Source organism: Lissotriton vulgaris, chromosome 3_1, assembly GCF_964263255.1.
Source record: "Lissotriton vulgaris chromosome 3_1, aLisVul1.2, whole genome shotgun sequence".
NCBI lineage: Eukaryota > Metazoa > Chordata > Amphibia > Caudata > Salamandridae > Lissotriton > Lissotriton vulgaris.
Genome location: NC_141689.1, coordinates 881,629,617 through 881,645,939, shown reverse-complemented (window position 1 = coordinate 881,645,939; position 16,323 = coordinate 881,629,617). Strand labels below are relative to the sequence as shown.

Here is a 16,323-nt window from a genome sequence, read left to right as displayed (position 1 = left end):
TGATTAGAACCTAGAGTAAGCTTTGGCAATTCTTGGCAAAAACTAACCCTATGCTAAAGACCACACTTACTTCTTCCCTCGTACTAGACCTAGGTTAGGTACATCGGGGTTGGCGTATTTTAGAAGTACCAGTTGAGTATTTTAGACTGTGTTATTTATGTATGTATTTTTATATGTTATAGCACTAGACAATGCTATTACAGTATTAATTTATACTACTGTTTACGCTGTAAGCATTATACTTTACATTCTGTCTAACGATTGTAGCAGTTCACCTTTCTTGCATGAGAAAGAAGACTGTTCAGTAAACCCCTTTTATTGAAACGCCCGTCTCTCTATTTTCTCTGCAACTCTGTAGAAACTAAGCATGCGCAATTGACTGAGTAAAATAGTTATCTATTGTTTCCACGACTCTAAAGTTACGTTTTATTATTGGGAAACAAAGTTGTCATGTTTGTGTGGTTGTCAGAAACTAATCCCTTCTTGTGTATTTAAGAAAGTTTCTAGTGACCTCTGAGCTAGCAGGCACTCACAATAAAGTTTACTATACTCAATAGAGACATACTGACCTCAGTCCTATGTCATATCTATAGGGTATATTATTCCAATGCATAGAGCCTATTGGGAATATAGGAACTACACTACATGGCGCCCAACGTTTTGTAAGGCACTAATTTATCGTTTAATACTAAAGTAACTCAGCCGTGCTTTTCTCAGAGACCCCTTTTTCAGTAAATACTCCAATAGACGTCTGGAGTGGGTAATGGGCTAATATCCGCCATAGCTGAGTAGGACGAAAAATCCTATGTATTAGCTTTTTGGTTTGTTCAACATTGAAGGATACAGTGTTCCAAAATATTGTGCACCTTAGCTTTGTTTCCTTGAAACTTGCTCTGCAAACTTTCAGTCAACAAAATGGCCGACGAAAGTAATCCAGGGGCCAGTGGAGCTACAGACAACAACACCGACAGAGCTTTAAACTATACAGGTTTCCAAGGAACCGATGATGCATTCCTATAAATTTAAGGAAAGCCATCACTATAAAACTTGTAAAAAATGGCCTAACATTGAGAGGTGGTAGGATAGTTTTTGTGATAGAGGCACACGAATATCACCAGACAGAGGTATTCTATTCATGGATAGTCCTCCCAGAAGCAAATCCAATAACACGTGTTTCACTTCTACAAAGATGATGAACCACCAGAGGAATATATTCCTTTCGAAGATACAGAAATTCCACAAATTTACCAGGAGCATGAGCTCTGGTTTAAAGGCGCCCTAAAACATTTAAATCACATTACCAGGCTCAGTTCACTAGGTAGACCAGTGGCAATATGGCCGGTCTTAGCCAGCTATACACCGCATCCTGACATTAATGAAATGACAGATGTAGAATTACGAACTCAACTAAAAGAGTTAATCAAAATTTATAGACAATTGGTTCAATATGTCATGCGGACTCTTACAGTCCAACCTGCAATAATGATTCCTCAACATTCCCCTCACCAGGGGAACACACTAAAAATAACACCACAGACTTTACACTCAGTCATTGGTAAATTACCTACAAAGCGGGAACAGATTCCATTCTGGATAGCTCAAAAAATTACTCAAATTTATTCAGTATTTCCCAATACTAACCGTCATGAGAAACACAGAATTTTAACAATCTGTTTACCACTGGGGATCACACCACATCTGGAGCACTGCACCACTTGGGGTACAGTCTTTGCTGCAATCTACACAAAAACGCATGGTGTTCCGTCTATGGCGGTAATACCAGACGTCCTAAAACAGATTCAAAATGAATACCGGGCAGAGCCTGCTTTCAATCTGGGTATGAAACTACTGAAAGATTTCAAACAGGTCTCGACAATAATATTAGCTAATATTAAAGGTGAAGCAGCATTAGTGGCGAGCCGCCAGAAATTATGAGAATTTGATGTAACTGAGCAACCACAGGAACTAGCCAGAATAATTGAAAAATCCTATGAAGAATTAGGCAGAGACAGTTTGGGTGGGAAACCAGTGAAACCACAACTGTCTGAAAGTCCTGAAAAGGTCTTTACTAAAAACACTCCTACTCCTTCTAAAAAGAAGTGGGAAAACACTAAACAAACTTCTAAAGAGAAGTGTTCTCATTCCAGAGGTAGGTCTCCTCAAACAGAGCCCTCTGAAAGGGGGTACAACTCAGGAAAAGGGATAATTTGAGAAAACCTGATAGATATCAAGATACTGATACACGTTCCTCTTGTACCTTTCAGACTTTGTCACAGAAATCAGAATGAAGAGGACGGTCAGAACACAAGGAAGAATGCGTGAAGTCCAAAGACGATCAACACGTTCAGAAAAACAAGAAACATCAATTCACCAAAAAGAAGGTAGCAGGTCTAAAAATCAGACATGCCGAGGATCTTGAGGACACAACTCAAGTACGGGGAATGGGCTCAGACAATGTTGGACAGCTCAGCAGAAGTCACCATAGCTCGCAAGAACTTGAAGGATCATCTTGAGATAGTGGACTTGAATGAATTCATTCAAGTTGAAACTGCAGATACCAGGGTTAGTTCTCCACATAAGTTATATGAAGTACCTCCGGATGGAGGGAGACATACCAAGAAAAGTGAGAGCACTCTTTTGGGAGCAACTTTCTAAGGGTTATGACATTCTTCTAGCTAAACAAGACTGGCCACCAGAATTTGTCAGGGAGTGCCCACATGGCAAAGACATCATTATGCCAGCCTTTCCTAATCATATTCCAATTTATTTAAAATATACTTATGCCAGGAAATGAGCAGTAGCCCAGGCTTCTGCATTATACAAAAATCATGTAGGATGGGATGAGGACTCACCTCCCCACAAAATACAATAAAAAAATCAACCAACTGCACAAAGGCAGTACCCAGTTAAGCAAGAAGCTAAAAAACAGGTCAGGGAGATCTTAGATCAACTTGAATACCAGGGGGTGATTGAAACATGCACTTCATCAATGAACAATCCTTTGTTTCCTGTCTCCAAATCGTCTAGTATTGGATTACAGACATCTAAACTCTTGTTGCAAAACATTTGTAGTGCAAAATGCACACAGTGCAGCATTAATGAATAACATTGTGCGTAAAAAATATAAAACAACATTAGATATTTCTAACGGTTTCTTCTGTCAAAACATTGCAACAGAAAGTAGATATTTGACCGCTTTCTCAATTATGGGGACACAGAGCCACTTCTGTCGTCTCCCTCAGGGATTCAAGAATAGTCCTGGGTTATTTTCAGTGAGGGTAACAGAGTTACTACAAACATATGATGACGAAGCATTATCATATGTAGATGACATCTATCTGACAGACGATGACTTGGATAGGCACTTGAACAGGGTGAACACCATTATACTGGGATTCGCCTCTGAAGGGTACAAATTAAATTTTAAGAAATCGAGAATTGCCCATCTCAGCGTCTTTTTTCTAGGATATGAATTGGCAAAAGCCTGGCAGCAAACTTTCTAGAGAAATGTGCGCTGCTCCAACCTCTAAAAATGTAGAAAAACTTACAGTCGATTCTAGGTTTCCTACATTTCGGAAGAACATACATTCTAAATTACGCAGAAAGGGTTAAACCTCTCTATGAATTAATCAAACCTGATTTTAAAACAGTAAATTGGACACAAAAACACACTGAAATTTTGCATTCATTGCAAACAGATGTGTTAGCAACTAAACATTTGCAAATGCACGCAAAAATACGCAACTTAGTGATCTGAATCATTCCAAGACAAAGCGGATTCACATACTTAACTTTTAACCAAGGTGAAAAAATACCAATATCTTACAAGTCACACTTGTAGACACAAGCAGAAATGAAATTCACTTCAACAGAAAAAATTCTGACAGCTTTTCAAACCGCTGTAGCAAAAGAGAGAGCCCACGCACAGGGTAAGCGCATTATGGTCGTAACACCTGTACCTGCCTTAGAGGCAGTGACGAAAGTGAGCATTCCAAATGCTAAAGCTTTACATCCAAGATGGATACAATGGGTTAATTCCCTTCCTGCAACTGATGTTGAATACGTTTTGGATCCCTATTTGAAAATACAAGCTTTTCTACAATACGAACAAGAATGTCCTCTGCCTACTGAAATTCTGCCTCTAGGGCAGTATAAATGTATAATTTATACTGACGGATCAGCTCAACCCGCTACGGAGGGTAAACAAGCCTATAGTGCGGCATGCGTGATCGTTAAAGGTTGTTGGCGCAATGGCAAATTCGAACCAATGGTCATTAAAACTCAATCCTTAGGAGATTGTACAGCTCAGCGAGCTGAACTAAAAGCATTCAAGATGGCACTTGAGAATACGGACCGCAAATTCTCCACACTCATAGTGTGCGATTCATATTATTGTGTTCAATCTTACAATGTATACTTGCAAAACTGGATTCAAAACAGCTACAAAGATGCAAAAGAAGGCACAATCAAGCATAAACTGTCTTGGGAACAAGTAGTTCAGTTACGACAAGGAGTATAAAACACTCATGTGATCAATACGCTGAGTCATCAATGTGATGGCGTTCACGTTGCAGGGAATTCATTGGCTGATGAAGCTGCAAAGGCAGCTGTGCAAACGGCTTCCGTAGCTGCAATCACTCGTTCAAAAACAAAAATAGACAGCAAAATAATGCTAGCTGTCACTGCTTCAAGCAAAGACAGTGGTAAAACATTACCGAAAGGGTTTCCACTCAAATACGCATACATAACTGATGCGAACAATGTTCTGTTTGCTCGAATCCCTGGAGTGGGGGACAGGGTAATTCCAAACATGGAACATAGATTAGGACTAATCCTAGCAGCACATGAAGGGCTCGCCTCTGTTCATGCAGGTGTTTCAGCCACAGTGTCATTGTTAAAACAGAGATACTGGTGGCCACGCAGGAGGAAACAAACCAGAAACTATGTTTTGGAATGTGAAATATGCCAGAAGATGAAAATCTCTACTGTGAAACGTACTGTGCAGACGCCCCTGTTAATTTCAGATAAACCATTAGCTTGCGTTTACCTGGATCACTGCGGTCCCTTACAAAGGGATGGTAACTATAAATATATCATGGTCGCAGTGGATTCGTGTTCAAGTTTCATTTGGATGTGGCCTCAGTGCTCGGCTGACGCTCAAACTATTGTAAAAGATTTGCGAGTCTTTATCGACACATACGGAATCGGCACGCTACATTCTGACAAGGGTCCTGTGTTTAGCTCTCAAGCTTACAAGGAGGCCATGGCCAATTTGGGCGTTGCATTGTGGTATTCTAGTCCATTCCATCCTGAGGGAAATCCTGTTGTGGAGAGAAAAAAACAGGACATAAAGCAAACTATAACAGCTAGGGTATTAGGTTTGGGTGACAGGTGGATCAAACATCTAATAAGTGTCCAAAGTAGTCTTAATAACTTGCCAAAAAGTTCTCTATGGGGTATCACTCCATATGAGGTCCTTTTTGGGACTAGGATGCTGATTGCGGACCTTGATTGTCAGACATCAGTGGTGGACCAGAAAACTTTTTATATCAAAGATCGTTTGGCTGTTTTGCAGGACTTAAAAGAAATAAGAACTAAACAAAGTACCGTGATCCTGAAAACCACCACCACTGAGGAAAAACCGACTGTCCCAGCAAGGCCTGTCTGGATTCCTAAGCTTGGGGATCTAGTCAGAGAAAAGATTGCGGACAAGAAGGAATTTGGGATTTCTTACAGACAACCGGTACCTGTCCTAGCAATCCACAGATCAAGAACAGTTTTACTGCCGCTCTTTGCTGGTAAAACGGAGAACAAGTACGTGTCTATCGACCTGATCAAACCACATCATGTGGCCGATAATAAGCAGTAGGCCAAGTGGACTCTGCAAGTGTAGCAGACACCCTGCTCTAGCTACTATCCAAGAGGTTCAAAGTGAGAGACTCATCACCTTTGAAGAATCTGCAGTGCGAAATGAAGGACTAAGCAACAAAGCTATGGAACTTGTACCTCTTGAAACCCAAATAACAGTTCATCAAGAAACGCCTGTCTACAATGAAGTAACATCTGACTACACAAATGTAACAAGTGATCCTGAGGTTCCAGCGATTTCAACGAATCCTGATGCAATCCCAAAAATTGACAGAACTGCCTCTGGCTATTTCATTATCTTTGATACGTTTTCAGAGGATCCCAGTGAGCCTGAAACAATGCCAGTAAAAAGAACTTTGAAAGAACAAGCTACAGACATTTTTATCACCTGGAAAAAACGTATCTAATTTCACCATGGATTGAACTTTGGATTGTATTGGGTGTGCTTTTTCTCCTACTTTGTTTGACTCTGGTAATTACTTTGGGAATGCTGATAAATGGAAGACATGTCAAAATAGAAACAGCAAGTAAGAACGTCAACTTACTCCTCAAGCCACACAAATCATCCCATTGTGAACAAAGAGATGTGTCATCAGTGAACATCACAGCCGTTCCTATACCTGGGGGTATAACTTGGGACAGAACTGACTATGAAATTTTTGGCCCGTCTGAGCTGTTGAAGATTCCACACTTATTCAAGATTTCATTAACCCCTTCCACGCTGATGACGAGCTGGGCTCGTCATAGCGTAGCCTCCTCGCACGCTGATGACGAGCCCAGCTCGTCACGTAACATGCGCTTTTAAAAGTCTCAGCGTACGAGCGGAATTCCGCTAGCGCGCATGAGGTTAAGTGACTTTGTTTCATCAAGTACCTTTTCTGATGATTGGGACTTCGAGACTGTTAATAATATGATGTCAAACTTAGAAATGTCTGCGGTATTTACAAATCATGAATATTTAGAAGGTTCATCAGACTATGAACAAATGTATTGTTATAATCATTATGGTCATAATTTCTAGCACAAATCTACAAATCCTAGAAATTTATTAATGTATAACCAATGGGAACTTTATCCTACTCCACCAAAGGATTTCTCAAAAACATTTGCAAGAAAATGTCCATACTTTTCAGGGTTCAATGTATCTAATCAAAAATCATTTTACTTTAGAAATGTTAACAAAACAGGACTGAAAAGTATGTTGACAAATACCAAACAAGTTTATTCTGCTGCCTTTTATGCTCAAATGTCTAAACTGGGTTTCGGCTTTTGGAAAGACAACATTGAGACGAAAACTGTCTGGGGCACAAAAGATTGGCAGGTCCAGGGTATAGAAGCTATGTTTAGAGCCAGTATCATCCCTGAGCAAATTATGTGTTTGAATGACACTGTCCAACAGACGTCTTTTCTTGGGATAGCCAAGATAAAAGACCTGAACAATCCATCTATACCTACACCTACACTTGATAGCAGTAACACTTCAGAGGGGGAGGTAGACGTGCATACTATTATTTTGCATCACAACAGAACAGATCCTGATTGGAATAAATGGTTAATCTGGCCCACAGACACAAACAGCAGTCAAGATAGATTAGTGAACAAAACACAGGATTTCACACACACTAGGCCAGACCTAAGATATGTTCAAAGACAGCATCCAGGAATAGTAACAACATACAGTGTAGGGAAGCTCTGCCTTGATTGGCTACAAAGATCTACACTTAAGGATGTAGAACAACACTTATCTTTACTTGAAGATGGCGCTGATCTTAGGGAATTCTTGCTAGGACCAAGAACACTGCGTCATAAACGTTTTATATATGCTTTGATCTATGCTGCTTATAATGAGGCATGGAAGATTATGCAAGCAGAGGCTGCAGAAAGGATACAAGGAATTGATCGTATTCATTTGGAGAAAACTCTGTGGTTGACAATGAGTTAACGACTCTGTCGTCCAGGATATATTCATTGGACAGCATAGTGTCTTCTGCCATAGACATCATGGAACAGGACTTGGTCATGTTGCAACATGGTCAGTCACAACTACGTTCTATCATGCGATTATGCTGGACGTGGCAAAACCTTCGTTCAGACTATGTGCCTTGGCGTTTAATCAATACAACGTCTCTGTTTTCAGAACTTAATCTCACTGATAAACAGATTAAATTGGCACAAAGGGGAGCAGACTATACGGTTTTGAGCATTGAAAAACTGGAAAGATTGCCATTTATAGTAGAAGGAAACCAGTCTATTGAATGGATAATACATGGAACAATCTCTCTGTCTGTTACAATTTTCCATTTTCAGTATTGCCTAAAGCATTTACCAGCAGGCACTTATGAAAGGTTGGGGAAATAATACATCAAGACATCCTGGGAATTACCGTACACACATAGATGTTGGAGTGGGGGACGTGAAGTGTTTCTTAGTGGGAAAAACTGTGAAAACGCACTAAGCGGTTCTCTCCTTTGTCAGGGTATAAACTTACACGGGGCCTGTGATGGTTCCTCTAACAATTTATCGTGCCACCTGCAAGGTTCACCAGCTGCAGTGACTGATCCAATTTTTGGGCAGCTCTCAAATGGGAGTTACCTAATGTTGAATGATAATGGCTGCTGTGGCATGTTGCCAGGCATACCATATCTAGTAACTGTGTCAGCCAGGGTCACTTGCTGTATGCAAGTATTGTTTCCTAAAACTAACACAGGCAGGGAGTCGCCTTTATGGCCTTCACTGAACATCTCTTCTATACGAACTGATACCTTAAGCAGAATGAAAGCCATTCTTTTGCAAAAAGCGGTGCCACTGACCTCGGCCAAAGAGACCTATGATCTGCAAGTGGCAAGGACTTCTGCCGAGATACATGCTGTCTTAACTACAAACTGCCCTATACATTTCACAGAAATGTTAAGTCATACCTTAAACATGTCAAATACGAGCGGTATTGTACATGTATTTAAGACCGTATTTTCTGGACTGTTAGCACCTTTTCAAGCAGTCCTAGGAATATTTCCAAACTTCATGCACTCTGTGTTTGGCAGACTGCCTCTCATTTTGGGACTGGCTGCAGAGATACTATTTTTGCTCCTACTACTGTGATATGGCAAGCTAATTCACCAGCGAAAACTAGCTCTCCATGGAAACAACTCTACTGGTGATGAAGTGTCGTGAGCGCATTGTCCAAATTTTGGGACTACCTCGTCTACGAGAGTTAAATACCACATGGTTTCTGTCATTCAGACCAATTTGGCAAGATTGCATCTTACCTGTTCTACGCTTCCTGTTATGCGGAGAAGAATGCGTGTTAGACTCATGTCTCACACTCCCATCAGTCATGCCAACGGATGTTGATACTTTGCTTGAACCAGTAATAGCTCATGCACTGTGTTGTCCCCAGTGGCTACCAATTCTGATGACGGCATTCATTGAGATCGCACAGACACAAATTGCAACTGCTGAGGTACAAGAGGAAACAGGCGCGCAGGTACCATCCATTACGAACATTGCTAATGCGACCCATGCTGACGGCTTCACATCTATGTGCAGTTAATCTTCTAAACGAGGTAATCCAACTTTCGCCTACAATGGTAGACGACTTTTTGTCAACAGACATAGAAGATTTCATGTTTTCTCCAAGCACTAACACTCACTTTCGATTTTGGAACACAGAGTTCTGAGAGACTTTGAATTTGACCTTCATTTTTCAAAACAAGGTACTAACTTTGGAACTCTTTTTTCCTATGATTACTTTTTTTTCCAAATTTGTATTTTTCTTTTTTTGGCACAAGTAATCTGCTTACAGTAGAACTATTCATAGAGAACAAGAATTCTTTGAAAAACTTCCAGAGACAATATATGACCTTGTCCACATACAAACAGTGTTATGTAATCTGACATGAAATGGTTTTGACACTTTTCTTCTGTATTTAACAAGCCATTTCATAAATGTATATTTTCATGATTCATTCAGTGAGCATTTACAAATGACAACATGTGCTTAGAGTGAATACTTACTTTAATGTGTCCAGCACCAATGCTTTAGTTTGGATACATCATTTACAATGTATTTGAAACATGCTTTTAGCACTTCATGTGTAGATTTGATTTGGATATGTTTAACATGTTTAGAACTTAGTAATGTCGTACACAAGAAAGCGGAGTGGGTGTTCTATGTCGATTTAGATTCTGTATGCATTTCCCGATTCATGCCCTTATATAGGTACATTACATTGCCCTTATATAGGCATAGATATCCAGTCCTTATTTAGGCATAGTCCATGCTACCCAAACACAGGCATGGCTACTTCCATCCGTTCATCTACATCACAACGATTTCTTGGAAAACCAGACTCTTAAGCTGTTAGGGACTTCCCCTTGCTTGGATATTGATTTCTACAAGAACTAATTTATTATTCATGAACATCTATTCCTTAGGGGTTCATTCATGACATTCATATGCCCGACTTTACGTCAATACTGGCATTCCTAAACACCTTCAAGGTATAAATATACCTTCACTTGCTATGGCAAAGCAAGGTGTGGTTCGCTGCAGTTCGACTACCTACTTGCACGACGCAGCTCGCCACAGCAAGTCCCGAAGGAAGCCAACTCTCCAGCTGACGCACTGATCAGAAGCTGTCCTCTTCTGCCGAGAATCCAGCTCCAGTGTTTCTGACTCCCCTTGCGGGGTGTTGGGAAATCGAGTCCGTGAAAGAGATACCAACCTCTCTCATTCTAAGGTATGGAGTCGATTAGAACCTAGAGAAACCTTTGGCAATTCTGGGCAAAACTAAACCTATGCTAAAGACCACACTTACTTCTTCCCTCGTACTAGACCTAGGTTAGGTACATCGGGGTAGGCGTATTTTAGAAGCACCAGTTGAGTATTTTAGCCTGTGTTATTTATGTATGTATTTTTATATGTCATAGCACCAGACAATGCTATTACAGTATTATTATATACTACTGTTTACGCTGTACGCATTATACTTTACATTCTGTCTAACGATTGTAGCAGTTCAACTCTCTTGCATGAGAAAGAAGACTTTTCTATAAACCCCTTTTATTGAAACGCCCGTCTGTCTATTTTCTCTGCATCTCTGTAGAAACGAAGCATGCACGATTGACTGAGTAAAATAGTTATCCATTATTTCAATGACTCTGAAGATACGTTTTATTCTTGGGAAACAAAGTTGTCATGTTTATGCGGTTGTCAGAAACAAATCCCTTCTTGTGTACTCGAGAAAGTTTCTAGTAACCTCTGAGCTAGCGGGCACTCACAATTAAGTTTAGTATACTCGATAGAGACATACTGACCTCAGTCCTATGTCATATCTATAGGGTATATTATTCCAATGTGCAGAGCCTATTGGGAATATAGGAACTACACTACAGTGTTGTAGTTAATCACAGCTCCTACTCCATAGCCACTCCCGCTGTTACCAAGCTTGATATGTTTTTGCGGTGCTGTTTACCATAAGCAATAGATTTACACCAGCTTAATGGCTTCTTCGGTGTACGCGCCACATATGCCTCCAGAAGTCATTAGCTATAGGTAAACACTTATAAGGTCCCAAAGGCGAGAACAATTGGCTATGCCAATACTTGTTTCTTGATGGGAAGGGGCGCGGGGGGCGGGCATATTTATATAGCGCAAACCAAACTCGACCTAAAGGTATTGGAACGCTTTACATGAGCACCAGTTACCTTACACAAGGACACATTCATTTTTTTTTTTATAGGCACGGGGAGATTAAGTGATTGGCCCAGAACCACAGGATGCTGAGCCGAGGCTCGAGCCTGGTACCCCGCACCAAAGTCGGCAGCTCTGGTCGCAAGGCCACGTCCTCTACCCAGGTTCGATTCTTAGCAGGATGTTCAAGCATCCTGTGATTCTGGGCCAAACACTTTATCTCTCTGTTGCCTGAAAAATTAATGTGTCCGTCTGTAAAGCGATTTTTAAGTGGTACTTTGTAGCCATGACTGTGTGTACGGACGGGTATATCTGCAGTGTAAGTGAATGTCTTTATGTATTGGCGAAAACAATGTGTCTATAATTATGTGTGTGTACATTTACTCATTGCTTGTTTAACACACTGTGTTTCAACGTATGTTAGCAGTTATGTAGGTGTCTTGGCTTACCGCCTGTATTTGAAGTTCCACCTGCACTTTCAGCGGCATTTCTGTTTCTTTGATGTAGGGTCCGCCTAGTGCCGGTGTTCGCGGTGCGTCCGGTGCTGGTTCGGGGCTCCTCCTCCTCCCTCGGGCTTTGGTATACAGGGAGCAGGCAGCGTGGGGAAGCGTCCCGTTGCCATGGCAGCCACTAACAGTGACGTACAAGTCACATGACGCAGCTGGCTTCAATAGAACACGAGGGTTCCACGTTGTTACGTATCCCTGAAGACTGCTTTCAGATGTTCTGAAAACTTCATTCTATCCCTGCTGATGTCTCACATTACAAGTTACGTTAATTATCACACCAGACTCATAAACGTCCTAGGTTGGCCGCGGTATGGCACTTTAATTTCTTTAACGGCTTTTCCGCACCTAAAGACCAAGTGGACGTTTTAAAAGTGCGATATATTTTTAAAAGCATACGTGCCCAGTTATAAACTGCCAGCGTATGTTATGAAAGACTGGATCAAGCACCACAGAGAGATAGAGGAGAGAATGACTCATAAAAGTAGCTGTAAAACCCCAAAATGATTTATTTGATTCTGGTGTTAGAAAACAGCTTTGCCTGATTTTAACATGTCGTCCCTAGTACCGCAACGTCACAATGCAGGAAGTGGCGTTGATGAGCGTGACTACTGAAACGCTTTCACTGGGTGGGGGGAGGGGGGGTCATGAAAAAAACAGGTGGCGATTGGGCTCGCTTCTTCTGCAGTGCACTTGCGAGTCATGGACGGGTCCTGGGGTTTACGCGTAGGCTGTGACGTAGCGGTAGATGAAAGCAACAAGGAATTGGCTTCTCAGCAGGTACAGCCTCTCTTCTCCCCGTATAATTACTGGGCTACACACAGAAATACCCATGTGCTGGGCTGTGTAGTAATCCCTCATTAATACACCTCCAGAGGTTTGCTGGTGTAATCTTCTTTATTGAACAAACAGTGTAAAGCCAAGTGATGAATACTTACCAAACCACATATATACTGCAGGTTACTTGCAAAGACTCAGGTCACAGTGCCGGTAAAAAAATTGCATGGATTGTTTTTAGGCCAACTTCCCGGCACGTCGCCGCTTTTAAAGTGTGTTAATGTAGCACATTAGACCAACCTTCTGACAAGCATAACAAGGGGCCGGCCCATCGTTATTATATGGAATTACCCGTGCCTGTTTTTATTTTTTAAACACAAGAACACGCCTATTTCTTGGATTTATAGTTTCGCTTTCAATATCACAAAACTGTCTAAAAAAATCACAATTTACGAATTATTAATGGTTGACTCTGAACTCTCTGAAATTGTCAAATGTGCGTCAAGATCCATTTTGCATACGCTATGCTAAGGATGACGGGTTGTGTTGTTTGTGTTAGTGCAGGCATCCTCTACCCTATAACAATGCACTGTTACAAGAGTTGCCACCATTTTCAGAGAATAATAGTGACCCATTTTCATGTTTTCAGATTTTAATAGGGCCAAGAGTTTGTACTCAAATATTATTTTGTGTAAAATGTTCTACATTCTTTTTGGATCTGGCTTGATGGAGCAGCTGTTTTCAGAAGTAATTTGGTCAACATAAAACAAGCATTGGCAAAGCCAAATGGTCGCGGCAATGTCCAAGCTATTGGCTTTGTCAATGGGAATATCCTTTAGTCATGATGTCAACAGCACGTGTGCTGTTCAGCATAGCGGAAAGTTACGGAAAGCCCAGAATCATAGTATTTTGAGCAGACTCTGAGTCCATTTGTGCAACAACAACAAAAAAAGCAGCAACGAGGGAGGTAGTGGAGGATGGGTCAAGCAGAGAAGCAAGAGGAGCTGGGCGCAAGCAACAATCGGAAAAAAACTATAATTGAAGCAGGATCAGTGGCAAAAACTAATGTGTCATTGTGTAATGTAACTGGTGAGCACTTAAAGTGCCTTGCGTTTGCGCTATGGCAAGATGGATGACAGAGCGAGAGTTCCATTACCAACAGATCGTGTTTTAACACATTGTTAAGAAATGCATACGTTTTATACACATGCGTGCATTTTTGTGATGTGTGTGTAATTGTACAAGGGAGATGGCCTAAAAAGACAAGTACTCCTATAGAGTGCTTGGAAACAAACAAAACAAGCATTTACAATGCAATAGGTCTCGCATTTGCGAGAGTTTGAGCTAAGCGCATTGTAAATGACAAACCTTTTTTTCCATGTGTTGGTTTTGAATACAGATAAATAAAAGGCATTGTCATTTACAGTGACAGTGGCTTAAACTCTCGTAAATTCGAGACTATTGCATGACAATGCTTGTTTACATCACCAGTACAATTTTGCAGTTTCATTTGTAACCGGCAGGTAATGAGTGCTAGAACCAAAGTTCTGTTTGCACAGAGTGACAGAGAAAGCAAAACAGCAATCAAAAACTGCAAGTCTATACAGAAAGAAATGCTTACTTATAGAGTATGGGAAAGAATACACAGCACAGGAGTAAACCCGGTAACCCAGTTGAGACCGGGTGAAGTATATAGCAAAAACAACAGTGTCTCAACCAGTAATCACACACAGCACAGGAGTAAACCCGTTAACCCAGTTGAGACCGGGTGAAGTATATAGCAAAAACAACAGTGTCTCAACCGGTAATCATTAGCAAAGACAATTACAAAAAGTGTATAAATCACTTGAGGGAAAAAAAGAAAGGTAGACCAAGAGCAGGTTTTTTTTAGAATATAAGATGTTATTTGTAAGTAGTTGGATCAGCACTACGGTACAATTTAACTTAAAGTAGCCATAACAACCAGGTGTACACTGAATATGCTTGTGTTGATGAACTGTGCAGTGACACAAAGGTGAAAAAACTGCGTAAACTGTGGAAAAACAGTAAAAACAAGTAGTTCTGAGGTCAATGATACAAGACAGATCAACATAAGTCAAGTATTATGATTTAGGCACAATCGATTTACCCCCATGGGAACCACGATTTGCGCTGAGTAGTCCGCACAAATCGCGGTTTCCATGGGGGAGTATATTTACCATGTGAAACAGGCTCAAAGAAACCAAATATTTTTGAACAACATAGATAATTCAACATAAATAAAAATACCTGCTATGTATGCAAAAGCCTTCTGTGTGTACTTTTTAGTTTAATCACGTTGTGACTGCGCCTCAGGGAGGTTCACCAGTTCTTCCTCTTCACTCTCCCCCTCGACATGAAAGTGGTGAAGGTGGGTGTTGGGCAGCTGCATGAGCACTGGCTGAAACTGGGGGAGAGGCAGCCATGTGGGTGCTGTGGAGGACAGTTTAACGGAGTGTGAGGGCTGCCCATTATAGCAACAAAAAAAATGCAAACACCATGTAGCGGACACAGCGTACATAAAAAAAAAACCACAAGGTACACGAAGGGCATGGATGGAGAGGGAGGGGAATCAATGGTTGAGTCATCCAGAGATTGCTGTAATTAACACAGCTCCCGCTTCGCGCGGCGTCCGTGCAAAAAGGGGGCATATTTAAAAGTTAAACCAATGCCCATTAAACAAAAGTAAAACCGCGCATAGTACACTTCAAGCACCAATTTAAAAAACCTGCTAAAGCTGGCGTCCCACCAGTGCTCTTTAGAAAGCGGTCCGTCCATCACCACCCCCTTTTGTACTGCTTTTGGCCGCCATAAGTGTGGCAGGGTATCAGACGTGAGTCCCTTGCTCACTATGCCACTGGATTCAAGCAAGCCGGGCTGAAGACGGCTGGAATGCCAGAAACCGGTCCTCGGAAGCTTGTTTCCGGTCCAGGGAAGACATGGCTTGGCAGTTCGGGCTGGACTGTTCCCATGAGGCACAGGGTCAGACTGATTTGCATATAGCCATGTCTGAACTGGGGTGGCAGAGTGGGCTAAAGAACGGTGATGGATTAAACCCAGATCTTTTGACTGGGTGTGAGTGTTTGATTGATTCAGATGCTCCGTCCATCACCACCCCCTTTTGTAGTGCTCCATGTTTCAGCACAGCGCCTGCTCCGTCGTCAGCTTTATGTGACTCCATCAATTAACTGCTGATAAGAAGGCTTGTCGATTCTTTAGCTTCCATTCCCCACCCTCCCATTCTCCATGTTGCTTTCATTGCCGCTGCCTCTGCAGGTCACATTTTTGCTTGCAAAATGGCAAAGAACTGGCCAGCCGATCTCATGTAATCCACTCAAGCATACTGCCCACTAGCCTTGCAGGCCAGCGCACCTTTCGACCGTACAAGCCATACCTCACCCCACTGCCTGCGTCTCACAAGCTGAGCTACTCTTTATTATATCTCTTTTGCCGTACACAAGT

The 16,323-nt window shown here is 41.5% G+C and overlaps 2 protein-coding genes across 3 annotated transcripts in view; one reads left to right on the top strand and one right to left on the bottom strand.

The window, feature by feature from the left end:
* SPATA6L (spermatogenesis associated 6 like) overlaps positions 1–12,134 on the bottom strand; it is a 529,514-nt gene extending 517,380 nt beyond the window's left edge. For both annotated transcript variants that reach the window (XM_086961205.1, XM_086961204.1), the window contains exon 1: positions 12,010–12,134. In XM_086961205.1, the coding sequence (XP_086817331.1) occupies positions 12,010–12,048 (39 nt within the window). In that variant the 5' untranslated portion in view covers positions 12,049–12,134. The remainder of the gene's footprint in view (positions 1–12,009) is intronic.
* A 559-nt stretch (positions 12,135–12,693) lies between these two features.
* Positions 12,694–16,323, top strand: part of CDC37L1 (cell division cycle 37 like 1, HSP90 cochaperone) — a 246,415-nt gene continuing 242,785 nt past the window's right edge. The window contains exon 1 of the mRNA XM_086961203.1: positions 12,694–12,846. Coding sequence (XP_086817329.1) covers positions 12,769–12,846 — 78 coding nt within the window. The 5' untranslated portion in view covers positions 12,694–12,768. The remainder of the gene's footprint in view (positions 12,847–16,323) is intronic.